The 18,987-nt window shown below is 39.8% G+C and overlaps 1 protein-coding gene across 1 annotated transcript; it reads right to left on the reverse strand.

Moving 5' to 3' along the window:
* Positions 1–588: 588 nt before the first annotated feature.
* On the reverse strand, positions 589–17,977 carry zic2b (zic family member 2 (odd-paired homolog, Drosophila) b). The gene is made up of 2 exons (XM_041947510.1): positions 17,255–17,977; positions 589–5,152 (listed from the first exon to the last, which is right to left on the reverse strand). Exons 1-2 carry the CDS (start codon positions 17,775–17,777, stop codon positions 4,521–4,523), a joined length of 1,155 nt encoding a protein of 384 aa, XP_041803444.1. The 5' UTR covers positions 17,778–17,977; the 3' UTR covers positions 589–4,520.
* Between the last annotated feature and the right edge of the window lie 1,010 nt (positions 17,978–18,987).

The raw sequence follows: 18,987 nt of genomic DNA on the forward strand, positions 1-18,987 counted from the left end.
ACAATAAACCTAGGTAAGGGATTTTGTGCTAGTTATTTAGTATCTATAGCTTCAATTTAAGTATGTATAGCTTCAATTTAAACAAATCATTTGCTAGGAATAATTTATCGGGATAACACCAGTGATTGAATTGAAAGTTGCTTGTATTTCTGTTATTTCATTCATTTGGCCTGTTTCCAGCCTGTCAGATTGTGTAATGTAGCACATGTAGCCTTTTTTGTGGTTGAAAGAAATTGGTCACAGATGATGTATTTGATTAATGAAATAAACAAAAATTAACAGTGAATACTTCCGCATTTAAGTGACTGCTTCCTTTACCTCTGTGGATATATATTTATAACATTTACATTAAAAAAGCTGTTTAGCAACAAGATAAACAAATAGTATGAATCACCACTAAACACTCACTAAACTATGCAAAAAACCCTCATTATTTAAAAAAAGTCATAGACACAAGACTGCTTAAGCAGTTGAAGTATACATGTTGCCAGCTACATGCAGTATTAATGTGTGCTTAACAAAAGACTAAAGTTTTTAATATTTAAATTGTTTATTTAACAAATTACATTTTGTTGTGCATGAGAAAAACAATTCAATGAGAATTCATTATATATTTTTTGTATTGCTCTGTAAAGACTGCGGTTTCATGCTATAAACCAGTGAACCTGCATGAAAAATGCAATTTTACTCAAAAAGTCTAGTATCTCCAACCAGTAATGTGACCTACAAAATATTTTTCAGAATTAAAAAAACAACATATAAATATATTTTTTAACTGATATACTACTGGTTCAGTTTGTTTGTGACGATCTTTTAGTTTAAGGACCATGAGTGAGTCCTTTACACTAGGTTTCTTCGTAAAAGTCTTTACCAATGTAAACACTCAGGACTAGTTTATATGACACACTACCTTATTCTTGTTTTAACAGATGGGCATAGGGCATCAGGTTTGGTGTAAAGGGGATTTCATGCACATCTGTCCTTTCTAGGGAAATGCAGATTGATGATGGATCCTGAAAAATGTTTGTCTGTATTAACTTTACAAGTATCTTATTGGCAGTAAATATCCATCCATTTAGCTGTCACTCTGTGTGGCCATTACAGACAGCTGTGACTATAGCACCCGTGCCACTAATTTATCATGTGTTGGCCTATTATTCAGCCATCATTGTGATGATATCTCAATCAGCATTTTTAAACATTAGATGCAAGATCAGTGATTATTGTTCAGAACTCATATTGAATCAGACAAAAGCTTCGGATCAAATGAAAAGATCATTATTATGGGGAAATGGTTTGGATGTAAATAAAACAAATGGTAAAATTCATCACTCTAATAATCGAAATGAAGTTTATAAATGCGCTATTGAGTGACGTCATACACAATACAGTGTATACTGCAAAATAACACAATTGTTGAAATTGGCAAAAATAAGCAAACAATTTTTTACTACGTAAGGTTACACCTTACATTTCTTGTCCACCTCATAAATTAACCTGCAGCTATCTCAGGTATAACTGCATAAAAAGTATGCTGAGGTGCGCACATTTTTTTTGTGTGAACTCCACTTTATGTGTGGGAAATGGTGTACGCATGTTTTTGTTAAAACACATCTGCCCCCTGAGCATATTCTAGCTCACATCAAATAAGTGGAATAGCCTAGTACACCTGGACAAGTCCAGCACAGGACTAACACATAGGCTACAGTGTGGACAATGATTCAAACTTCCGTTTCCAATATTATAATATATAATCAGATCTTCACGTGTTTGGATCGTGGGAGAACACCCTCAGAGATAAAGAAATGACCATGTAATTTCCACATAGAAAGGCCCCAGCTGGATGATTCAAACCCAGGGCCTTCCACTGCTTGGGTCCAAGCAGTTGCTTGCTCATGTCTAAAGATTATTGCTTTTGAGAATCAAAATGTCAATGACATAATTCTGCCCTTGCTCTCAAAAGCTGTTCTGCACTTTGGCTAAAAGTCTGTGTTCTCTCTGTACTCTAGACTTCCAGATTGATTACGTATAATTTGTTGACACTTACAATCCACAAATCACATCTACTGTTTAAAGGGAAATTCATGTTTCATTCAACTTGGGTATTGTGGTTGCAGTTTTGTCTGTCATTCTTTCCAGTAAAAATAATCACCAAGTTAATAGCTTGGGATCATGGTGACTAAAAAATGTTTTCAGCAAACCAATGTTAGCCATTTACTGTATATTTCGAAGAAAAAACAAAGATGAACAGGATAATTATTTTCAGAACAATCCCTTGTAAACATTGCAGTTTACAAGCCCACATCCTGCTTCAACTTTGACCCACTGTACTTACTGTAGTTGTGCATGCAGTTTTCCTGTGCAATGAGGAATTATTAGGGACACTCACTTTCAATTTTACCCTGGTTGTAAAAACCTGGGCCAGATGCATAAAACAGTGTAGGTTTATGACTAAAACTGTGTACGCACAAAGACAGAATTATGTAAATTAATTTAATCAAATTTATAAAGCCACATCTATGGCTAATTCTTTGTTGAACTGGGGACGGCCTCCTTTTCACTCCCAGTTATCCATAAATGGATGCAGAGACACCCATAAACATCTGTTTGCATATTGATCCTTCTGCTGGCTCCGCCAGCCTTTAGATCTGTTGATCAAGTGCAACTTCACTAACTGTGTTGCATCAGTGAGGTTCTCCAACAGCAGCACAGCAGCTGTCACTACTCACGGCTGTGGCTATTTATAGCACCTTCATCACGAATTCATCACGTGTACCTGTAAACCATGTCAATCATCACTGTTAAACATCAGAAGGATGATCACTGATTGATTTATAGAGCTCATATTGAAACAGACTTTACAAAGTGCTTCATAATTCGTCATTCACAAATAATTTAAAATTAAGTTTCAATGTGGCCTTTGGGTGACAGAACACAGAACACTAGACTACAACATAATAACACAATCAGGGAAACTGACATGTAACGTAAGCAAATAATTTTTTCACTCTAAGGCTACATGATTTCATGACCACTTTATCATATCACCTGCAGCTATCTCTTGAAAACTATGTGTATGCCTGCTCTGAAGTTACTGATGTGCGCACATTCTTCTTTTATATATACCGGTTATGTGTGGGAAATAGTGTATGCATGTTTTTTGTGCGTACGCATCATTTATACACCTGGCCCCTGGGTTTTAATACATCACAATCTTCTTTAGAATAATATTATAATCCTGTGTCATTGCATGTTTAAGCAGTCTTATTCAGGTAGGCTTTCTTACATCCAGCTTCAAATCCAGCTTGAAATGAGCTATGAGTGCATGTATAATGTACATGAGTAAAAGTCACTTATTAACCATTTAAAGTGTCCTCAATGCAATAACTTCAGATTTTGTTCAAGCAGTACCACAATCTTGCTTAAGACAATCCACTTGTTTCCTTGATTCACTGACACAGCATGCTTGCGTTGAGTCAACACTCAAATCCAAGATGTCACCTTTTATGGCTGCACGATTTGATCCAAAGGAAAATACCAGAGGTCTTTTTTATTTAATACACATTTCCATGTTAAACGAACACGGGTATGACATATATGGTAATTTTGGTAACCTTGGGGTCTTGACTAAAATGCAAGTGGAGTGTAAACAGATGCAGGTGATTAACCCACTGAAAGGTCCACAGAATTGACAGCAGGACTAGTCACACTGTCTCCAAACTTCAGCTTCACTGCTGGCTGCTGTGTTGAATTAGAACATGATCACATGAAACACTTTGAACAAGTTACTCCCAATGGTTTATTAGTAAAGGCCTCAGTTTGCTTTAAACAAAGTGCTTGTCAGATTGACTCATTGTACTCAAGAGTTCGTTTAAAGCATACTGAGGACAATCAACAGATCCAAACTTGCTTCAATCCTATGTGCCTGCTTTGTTACCATGTGGACTGTGCTACTGTGAGCTCAGGTTAACATTACCCACTTTTCATCAGTGGCAATTTAGCCCTTGAAATTAGGTGGAGCTCATAGATAAACTGGTAAATAATCTGCCTCTCTAGAGAGATCATCATGTACTAACACCCTCTTCATATTCTTTAACGACAGAGGCAGAGCAGTCACCAACATTCCCTGGTCCATTTGTACAATGTTATCCCCTTTGTTAGTTCAGATTAGATAGCTAACACTGATTAGATAACTTGCAATTATATGTTTAACATTTTGTTTGATAACCATAATGATGGAATTCCTCTTGTTCTTTCTGGCAACATGTAAGCCATTGGTTTTGGTCCACAGAGACTGATGATGTCCAAGCTGAGTTTTGTGTATGCGACAGAGTAAAACCTCCAAAATGATCACAGCCTTCTCTATCTTGGAAGGGCCACTGATGTTGAACCATACAACTGCTGGTTCTGGAAAATTACAGCAACTATGATTCCGCAGAGCGTTCTCTGGCCTGACCCGGCTCTGACAATACATTATGTCTGTTCTTCACATCTAAATTCACGTATATAGTGCCTCCACCCTACGTGATGTACTCCTCGTCATCACTAGGTTCTGATTTGATGTGGTCTGGGTGAAGAAGAGGAAAGTGTGGAGATGTAGTCCTGGTACAGACATACCACTCTTTAATGTTAGACAACTGAGGTAAGGCTGGGTTGACTGAGCGCTGGCTCCTCCGTGGGATCCTGCCACTCTGCTGTTTCTGGGCCAGCTGACTCTTCAGGCCTGACAGAGAGAGATCAAGAGGCATTGCCATTGGAGATGAGCTCCGCAGCAGCAGCTTATGGCCCACTTCGCCTGCTGAGCTGATATCCAATTCGTGATTGGACAGAAGAGGAAAATGAGCATTTTTGTTGGCATGTGATGGAGAGAGGCGGTTAATTTTAAGGTCGAGGGGCTCAGTAAGAGCTTGATGAGGTTGTTGGAGCTGATGAGGGATGGAGTCGTACGCATCTTGCGGTTCAGAGGTAGGTGACGACTTGATGTGAACCTTCATGTGTTTCCGCAGAGAGCTGGGGTGGGTGTAGGACTTGGTGCAGCCCATGGCCTTGCAGTCGTAAGGCTTTGAGGCTGTGTGGACCTGTGAGTGCTTCTTTCGGTCACTGCTGTTGGCAAAGCGGCGCTCACAAAACTCACACTGGAATGGCTTCTCACCTGAAACACAAATATGACATTTGCCATTATCACAGTCTAGAATAGGCCCCTAACAATTGGTATGGTTGACACTCCCACATATTTAGACATACACTTCTATTTTTTCTTTAATGCCAGTGATGTCAATTTGACCTATGGTGCTTCAATGTAACGAGCTGTAAAGGAACTCTCTATTGTATATGTGCCTATGTTCAGGTAAATGAGATTTGGAAGGGGGGCATTAATAAGAAATTTAGAGGATTCTTTAGAAATTGTGTTTGCAAATGTTCCCACAGTACCCATGGAGTTATTTAACTTGGACCAATCAAATAATAATTAATAATCTGCTCTTAATCTAACAGCAGAGCAGTTTCAAGTTTGTAAATTACAAGCAAAATTACTTGTTGACTTAATCTGGGAGAAAACTTGATAACACTGATGTCTGGGTTAACAATACAGCGTCCTGCAGAAAACAAAAAAAAAATACTACTTTGAAGCAAACTGAGTGTTGGTTGGGAATTTTCTCATGCATGAAGAAATGGGTAAGCTATATAAATGCAATGTTTACCTTGCAAAAGGTCATAGGTTGGTTTATTTATTTATTTAAATTAACTTAATTGTTGTACATACTTGTTTCTTGTTTTTACGACCGTTTCCCAAAAATTATTTTTGGAAATCATGGATGCACATGGCATGGCTAGCCTGCACAATTGTGAATGCACCATGAATGCTCAACAATATATATATATATATATATATATATATATATATATATATATACACACACACACACACACATATATACATATATATATATATTATATATATGCATATGTATACAACAACAGAGCTTATTTCAGCAAGATAATGCCAAAGCACATTTTGGACATATTACAACAGCATGGCTCTGTAAAAAAAGAGTCTGGGTGTTAAACTGGCCTGCCTGCAGTCCAGACAAGAATGAAACATAAAATATGACAAAATAGACCCTGGACTGCTAAGCAGCTGAAATCGTACATCAAGTAAGAATGGGGAAAACATTCTACTTTCAAAATCACAGCAATTGGTCTCCTCCGTTCCCAAACACTTAGAGAGTGTTGTTAAAAGAAGAGTTGATGCAGCCGAGTGGTAATGTGGTAACTCTCATGACCCTTCCCCAACCATTTTGAAATGTGTTGCTGGCATCAAATTCTAAATGAGGATATAATTTTAAAAAACAATGACATTTCTCAGTTTCAACATTTGATATGTTGTCTCTTCGATATTTGCATTTAAAAGGGGGATCTACTGTTTTACAAATTGTCACATTCTGTTTCTAACTATGTTTTAAACTCTCCATCCTGCAGCCAACAGGCAGTATGACATAGTACAATAATTACTATTTTAAAAATAGTTATGATGATTCTAAATTTTATTGCATATTTGATGGAAAATGTTTACATAGAAAAATACATTAAAAAATACATGTTTTTGAGACTGTTATTGTTTCAGTGCTAGGTTGAAATTATGTTAGCTCATGCTCATTTCCTGAATATAAATGGAACAAACTAATTGGAGACACATGTTGTGGTCCTGTTGTGTTCTGTTTTGTGAGCATTTCAGCGAGCAACAAGCTGATAAAATGCTAGAAGATAACTGTAAGATCTTGCTATTTATCTGCATACTGGAAAAAATGACACTGCCTAAAGTAAATTTGTGCAGTATGCAGGGTTGAGGAGGACGACAGCCAAGGAGTCACTCCATTTAACAAAAAATAAATAAATAAACAAATAAACATAAATGTGTGTATCTGTATGTATATGTGTGTGATAGATAGATAGATAGATAGATAGATAGAGTGGGGGAAGCTAACTGATATTCGTAGTGTTATAGTTGTAGTTGACTAAAGAAAGGCCTATTTCCAAGATTTGCAGCTGTTTCATGACACCACTTCACAACCACACAGCACCACATGGAAAATGGCATAATGGCAGGGGGTACCATCAGCTCTTATTTCAGAAAATGAAATGCCTCAATGCCTGAACAGCATAAACCTGTATGGTCATAGGCTAATCCACTGCCTCTCTCTAGTTGAGTACAAGTGCATTGAAGTGAGACTAGAGATGGAAGAATCAAGAGGAACAGTGATCCAAGCTGCTGCCCCATGCCTGGAAACAGGAAAGAAGTGGACAGTGGAGAAAGTGGTACAGGAGGCAAAATCTGCTCTCCACCATGGCAGTATTGTGGACCAGGTCCAACAAGGAAAAAGTAGCTTAGAGCATGGAGAAAAACAACCTTGCTGGAACAAGGCATCCGCACAAGAGTGGCGGACACTGGTAGTAGCCGAAGTCTGCAGGCTGGAGGAGTCACGTATATGTGTCAAGGCTGTGTCGCAAGCTAAACAGGGCAGTGGATGACATGGAAGAGTGTGGAAAAACAGTAGATCAGCTTGAAGGTCATGTGGGAGATGGAGTCTAGGAGGATGAGTTTCCTCACTTGAGCAAACTCCGATGTCCTTCCGACCCCCAAAAATCTTAAGCAATGGCTGCGGGAAGATCCATCATGCCCCCTGTGTTCAACAACAGCTACATTTAGACACATCCTCACTGGGAGTAAAGTAAGGAACCAAAGGATGGTATACATGGAGACACAATTGAGTGCTCTAGTGCTTGGTAGGGAGAACAATCAACAATGCCTTGCCCCCACCACAATCAACCCAGTTGTGTTAATTGCCAGTTGCCAACTCTCAGTGCATGGTGTACTTTTTGGAGCTCACAGTCCCTTGTGAGGATGCTGTGTAAAAAGCCAGCAAACACATAAAAGCATGGTTGGAGAGCAAAGATCTGCCCAACAGAGGTGGATGTCAGGACTTCGTGGCAACATCTACTATAAGACTGATAAGGGACCTGGGGGTCAGCAGACAAGCCCTTCACCATGCCGTTAAGGAAACATCAGAGGTGGCAGAGCAAAGTAGCCAGTGGCTCTGGCACGACACTCAGCCTACTGGAGACATCATGGCCACAGTCAGCAAAATATTGAAGAAAATAGGAGCTGACTTGATAATCCCAATGATGTGTCTGCCCAACTTCTCATCATCTGTGAAGTGTAGGTAATTGCTACAGAAATATAAGGGCGGATCGGTTAAGTATTTGAGTAAACAGAGCTCTGAAGTTGGAGACAAATTTAAGTAATTTATTCTAAAGGCCTTGTTTTTGAAAGTTTGTTTTTTAGCTTTTGTGAATAAATTAATGTTACTGTTACATAAAACTGTGGTTGTGTTTTACTCTGTGTCATCCTCCCTATAGAACCTTGATAGTATACTAGCAAGCCTGAAGACCAGGTTTTCCTGTGAGACCCTACTTTTAAGTGGTGCTTATATATTACTGACAAAATGATTGCTTCAATTGGCAAGCCCTCTTTCACAGTAAAATCTGGACCCAGTGGATCAACTCCAGATAGGTCCGACTCCAACTAGTTGTGTAGTTCTGTCCTGGGGAGGTTGAGAAGTGAAACAATCAATCCCCCCAAAGAAAAGATCTCAGACTGTTCCTGCCACAGCCCATTCCACCACCAAATTATCTGGTATTTAACCCACAAAACAAGCTCTGTCAGTCACACCAGCAGTTTTGTACAATAATATATATTGAACCCCCAAGACATTCAATGCCTAATAGTGGAGCATGTTATCAAGAATGGAGCTTATGCTCCAAAGCCAAGCGACTCCATTCCTTCTCAGGAAGTGTCCCCAAAAACCCTGGTGAAGTTGACTTTGAGACCTGATGCCTACAGGTTGAATGTGTGTTCCAGGACAGCCAACCCACTGACATGCAAAGAAGGATTGTGCCTGAAAGTTTACTTTCACTTGCTTAAGACATTGTAAAACAACTTGGCTCCCATTCATATAGGCAGTTCAAAGATGTGGTGTGAGTGAAGCTAACGCCAGCCGACAGCTATTCAAACATTTCACTCGTGGCTGCTGGGATCAAATGTTGCATCCGATCCTCCAACAAAGAAAAATGAGTCCCCACCAATTTCTCTGTACTTGTCTTCCAGCTGCAAACAGAAGAGAAAAGGAAGACAGCAAAAATGTACAGAATGCAGTGACTCTTTGGGGATATTAAAAGTGAAACCTTCTTTGCAGCTTTAGGATGTTTTAGAAGTCACTGACAAAAACAAGCTTAATGCAGACATTCAATAGAAATACAAAACACAGAAAGAGGAGAGTTCAGGAGAGAAAAAAAATAAGAACAAAAGACAAGTACAGTACTAGAGCTGCCAATGGTAGCAGCTGGTGTTCAAGTACATTGGCCAGAACAAAAACCGCGGTTTTTCTTTCAAATGTGAGGAAAATTGTGACATTGTCAGACAATGCAAAAATGCTGCCAGCAAAGGCCTTGTCCACAAGAATTACACAGATCTGAAAGCAAAACAGCAGGAGTGGAAAGCCAAATACAGCAATAACCCCCAGCCCCGGTGACAACTATGAGTCATTCCACAAGCTCCATCTGCCTTCACAGCCAAGTCCACCATTGTACAACCTTCTGAATATAGAGGATGCAGGTGGCCAGGCTGTGTCCTGTCTGGGGTACACAGAGTTAAGCATCTTCTTCCCAGTAGAAATTGCAGGGAAGCCTGAAATACATACCTTTGTACTTAACGTGCCTGATTGCAGGGCAAACAGAGGAAGTCCTGTTCTGGTTGGTACAAATGTCTTGGATGTGCTTTATGAAATATATACAGCCTGTAGAGAAACCAGTGTCAGCAACAAACAAGTACATTGTACAAATACTCTTCTGATAAAAAAATGTTTAACAAATGTTAAGTTGAACAAGACAGTAGGAGGGTTGGAAAAAGAAAGCTGCTCAGCAAGAAGTGTGTTACCATAAAGGCAGGTGAGAAAGCTGTTTTGTCAGGGTATGCCACAAACATCTGTATTTCTGCAGGCACATCGCTGCTAGTTGAGCTTTCAGCTTTGGCTTTACCTGGTGGTCTGATGTTCTGCAGCTATTTCATCACTGCCCGAGCTCAGACATCTTTTAAAGTTCCCATCCTTGTTCAAAATGAAAGTGCTCATGTCATCAAAGTGCCTGCTAGTCAGATTATGGCAGAACAGTACATAGTCAACATCAGACCAATTCATAAAGACAAAAATAAATGATTTTTCTTTAGCAAAAAAAGAAAATAGTGTGGCTCATCAAGCACCATGCCTGACAACATAATGTAAGTAGATGTGGACAAACGATTATTTTTTTTTGTTGACGTTACAGGCAAGTCAGTGTGCCTATGTTAGTTTGTTAGAGTATGGGTGCCCAATGAGCAGCTCTCAAAAGACCACATTCTGACAGAGACAGTGTTATGCAGGCAAGTTTTGTGGTAAGCAAGCCAATAGCTAAGAAGTTAAAACCTAATGTAGACAGAGAATTTGCGAAGGGATGCCTTGTTATTACTGTGGAGCTGCTAGCACCGGATGAAGTAAAACTGTTTCAGAGTGTCAGTTTATTTGGAATAACGGATAAAGATGAAGGGAAAACCTGATGTGTAAACTGTGTGTAAAGTGATAGTGTGGACATTTGCAAGTACCTCTCAGAGCTGAACCTCAAGCTCCATCCAGCTTCCGCTAGGGGTGCCACTGAGTATGGCCCCTGAAGGATGCAATAAAAATTTAAATGGCCCTTGATAGGAAAAAATGTTCCCTGCCCCTGCTCTACACCTTCCCACCTGTTGTGGGCCAAGACCTGAAAGCTCCACCAGGCACAACAGTTACTATGTACAACAGCATCAGCTTGCCTGATTCAGCCAGCACTCTGCAGTTTTACTTCACAGACAGCTAAACTCTATGTCAGACGTTTTTGCCACATGTATTTACACTATGAACACACTATGGCTCTTACGAATCACATATGACTCTCAGATCCCACTCCCATCATGCATAGCCAAGACCTATTCACCTCTAAAATTCGGAGGTTGTCAAGCTACAACTGAAGGAACTGTGTGATTCCAACATAATCCCTGAATTCCTGAAGTCCATTTGTGGTAGTTAAAAGTAAAAATGGCACAACCAGGCTAAGCATTAATTAATGCAAGTAGAATAGTAAGATAATCAAAATGCTCATGAGACAACAAGAAGCCTTTTCAGCACTGGCAAGTTCAAAATGATCAGGTCCAAGTGCCATAATGTGGTGAGACTCATTCACAAACTCACAACTACAGATTGTGGGCTTCACATATGCTGAAAAGCCTTACATTCGACAAACTGGTGCTAGTTTGCATGGTTTAGGTGATGCCCTTTCCAAAAGCAACATGGCCAGTAGAGAGTGATTGCTTTTACAAACAGAGGGCTGTCTGTGAAAAAGCTATCCTACCCATAGGCTTGAGTTCCTTGCTCTTACGTAGGCAGTCAGTGACAAATTCTTTGACTACCTTTATGGAGCACAGTGGTAATTGACAACAATACCCTGATGTATGTCTTGACAACTGCTAAACTGGATGCTGCAGAACATCAGTGGTTAGCTGCTCCCTCAACATTTGAGACTTTGTGCAGCTATCAGCACACGCTTATGAATGCACTAGGCACAATACAACTGGATAATCTCCATACCAGCTGATGTCTGGGAGACAACCAGACTTATCAAACAATCACAGTACAATAGTCAGAGAGTCTAAGTTGGAAGCTAGAGCTCATACCTGAGTGAGGAATGTCTGAATCCTTGGGAAACATAAAATAGCCACAAATGGGGCCAGACTATCAGGGGTAGTAGAGGGTACAGGGTAGCAGAGGTAGAGAGGGACCTGCCTGTTTATGTCATACCTCCTTGTGACACTGATGTCACTGAGAAAGTGTTGCATCACGATTTGTTGCTACCCTGTAGGTTCCTACGTTCTGCTATTGTAGAGCAAGATACGCAGACAAGCAAGAGATTTTAAGGCAGTGTTGCTAGGGGTGAAAAGTCTGACAGCAAAGAGAGTGAGAGTGGGACAAATACACCCAAAAAGCAAGCAGGCACAACTGAAAATAAGAACAAAAAACAGTCCTGTGAGGGGGATAGTTCGACTGTGACCAATATCTTATCTCAGCACAAGCCCACTACAGATAGTGGAGTTGGAGAATCAGTGGAAGAATATCGTCTTTATCCAGGCACCACCTTTCTAGCTACAAGAATCAGTCTGCAGTCTGCAGCATGTTTTATGGACAATCGACACTCACGGTCACGCTCTTGATTTGGTTTACTTTGGGACTTTGGATCTTAATTTTCTATACACTGATGACTTTTTTGTGTCTGACAAGTGCATTATTTTTGCTACTGTCTTTAATGCTGACATCCAACCCCTCAAACGCAAAACCCGTTATTGCACTCTCAATAGTCCCTCTGCTACCAACTTCACCTCTGTCTTTACAGATCTTAGTAAGGATATGGCTTCAAATTCCCAGATCAATGACTTCTGCAAGGATCAAGCTATGTGATTTTTTTTTGTCTTTCACGATGTTCACTGTGTCAGATCTAACAATCACAGTGCCATAAACTCTCGCCTGTCACCTGACCATGACATGGCAGACTGCAAACATGAGTCCGACTACTCACAGCATTTCACGATAGGGCACAAGTTCAGTTGTAATCAGGGAGGCGGGTGAAGCAACTGTCAATCAAACTGGCAGAAGCACTGTGTGTGATACTGGCAGTCTTATGCACTGAAAATAGAAAACAAAGAAAAAAACGGCTGTGGATGTGCTATAACATCAAAAGCAAATGCAAGAGGTGGTGTAAACTTCAGCTTAATTGGTCATTATTTATAACAATAATTAATTTATAACAATTACGACAGGTTCATATATAGTACATTTTTTAATTCCATAGTTATTTATTCTAAAAGGAGCAGGCTTGGTTGTGTTGGCCGCATCAAACAGGATACTTTTAACATTAGATCTAGAATTAGTAATGATTAGCATATCCCTGCAATTAGGACAGGGGATAACGTTATGACCACATAGCCAGCTACTCGCTGGGCTGATGAAGTGCCTCCACTATTTCTTGTCAACATTTGTCTTTTCTGACTCAGTCATAGTACTCTATCAAGGAAATGGCAAAAAGACAGGGGTACTGTTGCCACATCTCAATTAACTTTTCTTCTCTTTTGTTGTCCTACCCGACAGCAGCACCCTCAGCATCCCTTCTCCTTCTCCTTGCCATGGTTACCTGACAGCACTCTGGAGAGAGCACCTGATTGGTAAACGCTCAGGAACATGACGTGGGGGATGTTGGCCATGGCACTGGCAAATTTGTTGGCCATGACAAAATCGTCTCGATTGGTCATCAGGCTGGATTGGCGTAGTCTGATTCAGGCAGTAGTCTCCTCCTTTAATAATCAACCCTAGATATTGTTGCTTCTTTTTAAAACAAATCCATTCATTTGGTTAACTCATTCCCTTGGATTATTGATGACATACGTTCAGGTTGAGGTGGAATACACTAAATTGGAGGTTCAGTTTACTCACAGGAAGCAGCTACTTTTGTAAAATAGAAAGCAGAAAAAGTTTGTTTTTCTAATCAAATTGATTGAGGAAAAACCCCATAGTTTTTTGCTGAGCACAATCAATAGATCATTCTTTGTGTATGAGGACCAAGACACAAGGTCAAAAACGTTGCCTTCCTGTACCCCTGTAGTTGACTGTCCAACCTGTGTTTCTCTGCTGAGCCAGTTTAGCCTAATTTCACTGGAAGAACTGAGGCTACTGTCTCCTAAATGCACCCATCCTCCATTTCTCTTGATATTGTTTGAACCTCTCTTCTTAAAGATGTTTTTAGTTCCGTAGGACCAAATATATTCTCCATTATGAATTGCACTCTTTGCTCTGGCTGTGTTCCGGATTATTTTAAGCATGCAATTCTTCAGTCACTCCTAAAAAAGCCAAGCACTGACCCATTGCTTCCCAGTAACTAGTTCAGCTGAAACTACGGGGCTATACTATCAGAATATCACCTCTTGAGGTACAAAGTGGTATTATGAGACAGGACTGGCTACAGCTAGTTGGTTAGCTTGCTAACTTCAGTAGATATCTCTGCAACACAATACAGAGGTGTCTTTGACATACTATCGTAACTGTTACATCTTCACATTCTTTTGATAACAAAATTTTTCTTCAATGGTTGTATTGTAAGGTACCTCTTAACTCCGGTTTTCCTGCACTCTTCAGGGAAAATATTAAGCCAAACTTTCTTAAAGAGACATTGCTCTTGAACCACAAGATAAAAAGTGTCATATGTCAACAGCCTTCTTGTCAATTTGGCATCTATGCAATTCATAAAGGTAAAATGTATGTGTGGACAAACTTTACAGACTTCAACTCCCTACCAGACTCCGTTGGTTAGCTGCACTATTTTGGTGGGAGACAACCATGGGAATGAGAGGTGAAACTTTCCAAAATTAAGATTTCTCACTAAAAACGGGCTCCTTGGTGTATGAGATACAGGCCAAATTTAACATTAACTCATAACACTCTTAATTCACCATGTAACACTGTAAATTCACCAGTTCTTCCAATTAATTTTGACATGCATTCATTTTGGTGATACTCTGGAGCTAAAACAAAAACAGAAGATATATCTCTTAAAAAAGAACACTATATAAATGTTGCAGGACTATGAATGATGCTAAATGCCACAGTATCATCCAACCACTACCCACAGACGGTAGCAAAGACAAACCTTGCAGAAACATCGGCCGAGGCAGGCCTCATCATCAACACAGACAAGACCAAGGTAATGCGCACTAACACCAGCCATGACCCATCCAACTGAAAGGACTAGAAGACATTAGCACCTTCAACTACCTTGGAAGTGTTGTGGGCAAAGATAGAGGGACAGATACAGACATTCAAGATTGAATTGGGAAGTCTAGAACAGCTTTTCTTACACAAAGGCCCATTAGGAACTCAAAGGAAATACGCAAAAACACCAAGCTCTGGATATTCAACACCTTGTTAAATCAGTGCTGCATTATGGTTCAGAAAGATGGAGAATAATAAAATCATCCACCAGCAAAGTCCAATCCTTTGTCAACAAGTGCGTAAGACCCATCTTAATGATACAATGACCAAACACTATCAGAAATGAAGATCTGTGGGAGAACACGAACAAAGAGAAAGCACACACCCAGATGAGGACAAGGAAGTCAGGTCAAATTGGACACGGAAGCCCAAAACCAATGTAACGAGTCTAAGAGAAAGTGAAGGAAGCCCAGTAACACCTGGAGGCAAAGGAACTAAGGTACACCTGGCCAAAGCTGGAGAGGGCGACAGAGAGGGTTGTGGATGACCTGTGCTCCATTAGGAGAGAAAAGGTTTAAGTCAAGTCAAATTCTACAAGCAAAACACTGCATACAAGCCCATCTATAAAAATTGGTTTGTTATATATAATAATGATTTAAAAAGACTTCTTTTCAGAATATCATTACTGTTTGGCAGTAAAAGTCCTTGATTAAAAAAAGTTAAATTGTGCAATGGCATAAACTGATATAATGAAATAGCTAAGCCCGCTGTTTAAATGTACAGTTTGTGTAAGACTTGGACAATGTCCTTTAAAAAGATTATTTGATTCACAAATAATTTATTAATTATACGTCAATTTTGTGAGTTTACATTGGACATCTATGGTGTGTGTGTTTATGTATATACAGTATATGTATATATTTGTTTTTATTTCCTCACTTAAAAAAAGTGTTGTGTGGGTTATTTGTGTTTCTGTGTTTAAAGACATAATAAAACTATGACCAAAAAAAATGTAATTGCTTTTTAGCTACTTTGAGCACTGTATAATTTCAACAGCCCCATAGACATCAAGAGAACTAAAATATATTTACCTAAACATACTCCATTGGCAGTTTATTAGCTGACGCTAAAGCAGCCTAATTCAACAGCTCTGTAATAAATCCTCCTTTCATGAAGGTTTTCATATTCAGCTGTCAAACTGGTTCAGCTAGGCGTTGATTCAGTTTCGGGGTCATTTTGGAATCTGTAGTTTGGAGGTCCTGTTGAAAAGTATTGCATTATACTGAAAAGTGTAATTTTGTCCACCCTATTTATGAGGGCAGATGGCACCACATTCTAATAAGACATCCTTTACAAAGGGTTATAACTAATGGGTTTATAAAATGTAATTTAGTATTGCTGTATACATCTGTTATACAGTTTTAACATGACCAATTTTAAGTGCAAAGTTGTGGAAATTCTGCATGGCTGGCATTTATCCTCCATCATTGCACTTGCTTTGTCTTTTTAGCTAGCTTTTTAGTTCAAGAGGGTTGTCACCTAATGAAAAACTCTGTAGAATGTCCTGGTAGCCTTAAAGTTTCACTGATCACTATAGGGACTTATGATGAATATCATCTACACTCTCTTGTGCCCCTAAGAGATACTGAAAGACAACAGCCAAAGGGATTGTTCACAACCTGAAAACTCCAGGGTAGCTGGTAACTGATCTATACAGTATTAGTAAATGATTTATTATCCATTAATAAAGCTATTAACTAAAGCATATAAACACAGTTGTCTAGGTAGAAAGCAGCAGTGGGTACACTCATGGTCTCACTGATAAAAATGGAGTATCACTGTGATAAATCTGGCAACTGAGTTTACTAAAAACTGTGCAGGCTGTCACAATAGGCCTGTGCGATTATCTGATTCTGGGTAACTGGAAGAACAATACAATTTCTGCAAACTACATTTTTTATGCAGACATGGAACTGAAATGATAATTACAACCTATGGGTAGCCTTTGTCTCCACCCACTAATTTCGGTTGTGTAGACCTACATCTACTCAATTTAATTTGAATCTGCTCTCATCCTTTTCTCGTACTCATAATCCAACTGCTTTGTGCTGCTTCCTGTCACCTTGCATGACTCCTGAGCTGCAGTTTCGACCCGTGATTCCTCTAGGAAACAAGGGGGCAATGAAGGGCGGGTGTGAATCAACACTGAACTGAGCCTACGTAAACATGGAGGCGATTCTTAACAAACTGGGAACAATCTCTATTAACCTCTATTCTCCATCTCTGTCAGGAGGCTGCAGTCTTGACCGATGACGCGGATTTAAGGATCAGACTGTATCACATCGCTCTCTGTGTGTAGTCATAGAACCATGAAACCCTACCAGTGTGCGTGCGCGTGTGGATCTTGAGGTTCTCGGAGCGTGCGAACATCTTGCCGCAGTTGGGAAATGCGCATAAAAAAGGCTTCTCCCCGGTGTGCACGCGAATGTGGTTAATGAGTTTGTATTTGGCTTTGAATGCCTTTCCGCCGCGCATGCACTCGTCCCACATGCAGACATGACTTAGGGTCTCGAGCCCCGCTGCTACATGCTCGGTGGTGACGTGGTCCACCAGTTCGTGCATGGAGCTGAAAGTTTGGTCGCAGACGGATGTCGCCGTCCGCCCAAGCCTCTGCCTCGAAGAAGTTCGATCAATCCATTTGCAGACCAGCTCGGTTTTGACGGTGGGGCCTTTGGAGAAATCCAACAGGCCGTCCATCCCACCGCCGGTACCACTGTCGGCAGGAGCGGAGATACCAGTGGCTCTCGGCTGGAGCGGTGAGACGATGCTAGAAGCCCCGGAGTTGTTGTTCCCCAGCGGAGAGACGAGGCCATTGTGCCTGGCCACTACAGCCACCCGCTTCATGCTCAGCACGGCGGGCTGCCCCGCTCCTGTCGCCAACTACGATCCTCTCTTCCACGTAAAATGAGTTCAGTCCAAGAGGCAAAGCGTTCAACAGTGTCCTGCTTCCTTCCTGTGTGTTTTGGTGAAAAGGAGAGCGCATGCGGCAGTGTCTTTACCCCCTGCTGCTCGGTGTTAGATCCCGAGAGTCAGAGCCTCCATGCTTTTATTTACTGTGTGAATGGAGGTGAACAGAGTCGACGGAATACAGCAGGCCACGACCCAACACTATTTAGCGGCATCCTTGTCTCCTTTCCTTCCTCGCTCCTTTCGTCATTCCTTTTCTTTTTTAACACACCTACAGTTATGGTAAAATAAGTAAGCAGAGTAAGCAAATTCACAACCAGTAGTTGTCCATGTGACGAACCTATCAACCCAACATTTCATGTGAATTTGTGTTGAAAAAATATGAAAACTAGGTAGTAGTGTCTTTTTTATTATATTATTATTTATTATCATTATTTTTATTATTGAAGAATACAGAATGTAGTAAACCTCCTTGCCATGAAATGCCACTTTTCTGAATAAAAAGTGAGGGAGCACTGGTCTTTGCACTAAAGCAGAGGGTAAAAATAAGTTAATATACTATAATAAATGTAACAACAACAACAATAATAAAATAATAATAATAATAATAATAATAATAACCAAATTATCTGCAGGGTAGTAGACCACTTTGGAAGAAAAAGTAATGATGCTGCGAATCCTAATATTATGAGAATACATGTGCAATTTGAAGTAAAAATGAAACTTCTTAAGTTAAAATTTAAGAGACAAAAGCTATGCAACTAAAGTGATAATATTTCTAAAAATACATTTGTTGTAATTTGTATTCAATATTCAGATTTTTTCATTTCTTACTTTTCCAAAAGCAATATTTGTAAAACCAGTAATAATAAAAGCATAATAATACCAATCAGCAAATTAGTAAGTAATTTAAAGTACTCACTTAGCATAGCCACTTTCAAATTGTTGTCCTGTTACATGAGAATCACTACAGCTACATTCATCAGATAAATTAAGTGGAGTAAAAAGTCCAGTGTTTCTTTCTAAAATGTAGTGCAGTAGCAGCATATAGTAGCATTAAATGGAAATACTAAAATTAAGTTCAAGTATCTTAAAATTGTACTTGAGTGAAGTATTTTTTTACTTTCCTACAGTAGTTGTCTGTCAG

This window comes from Chelmon rostratus, chromosome 11 (assembly GCF_017976325.1).
Source record: "Chelmon rostratus isolate fCheRos1 chromosome 11, fCheRos1.pri, whole genome shotgun sequence".
Lineage (NCBI taxonomy): Eukaryota > Metazoa > Chordata > Actinopteri > Chaetodontiformes > Chaetodontidae > Chelmon > Chelmon rostratus.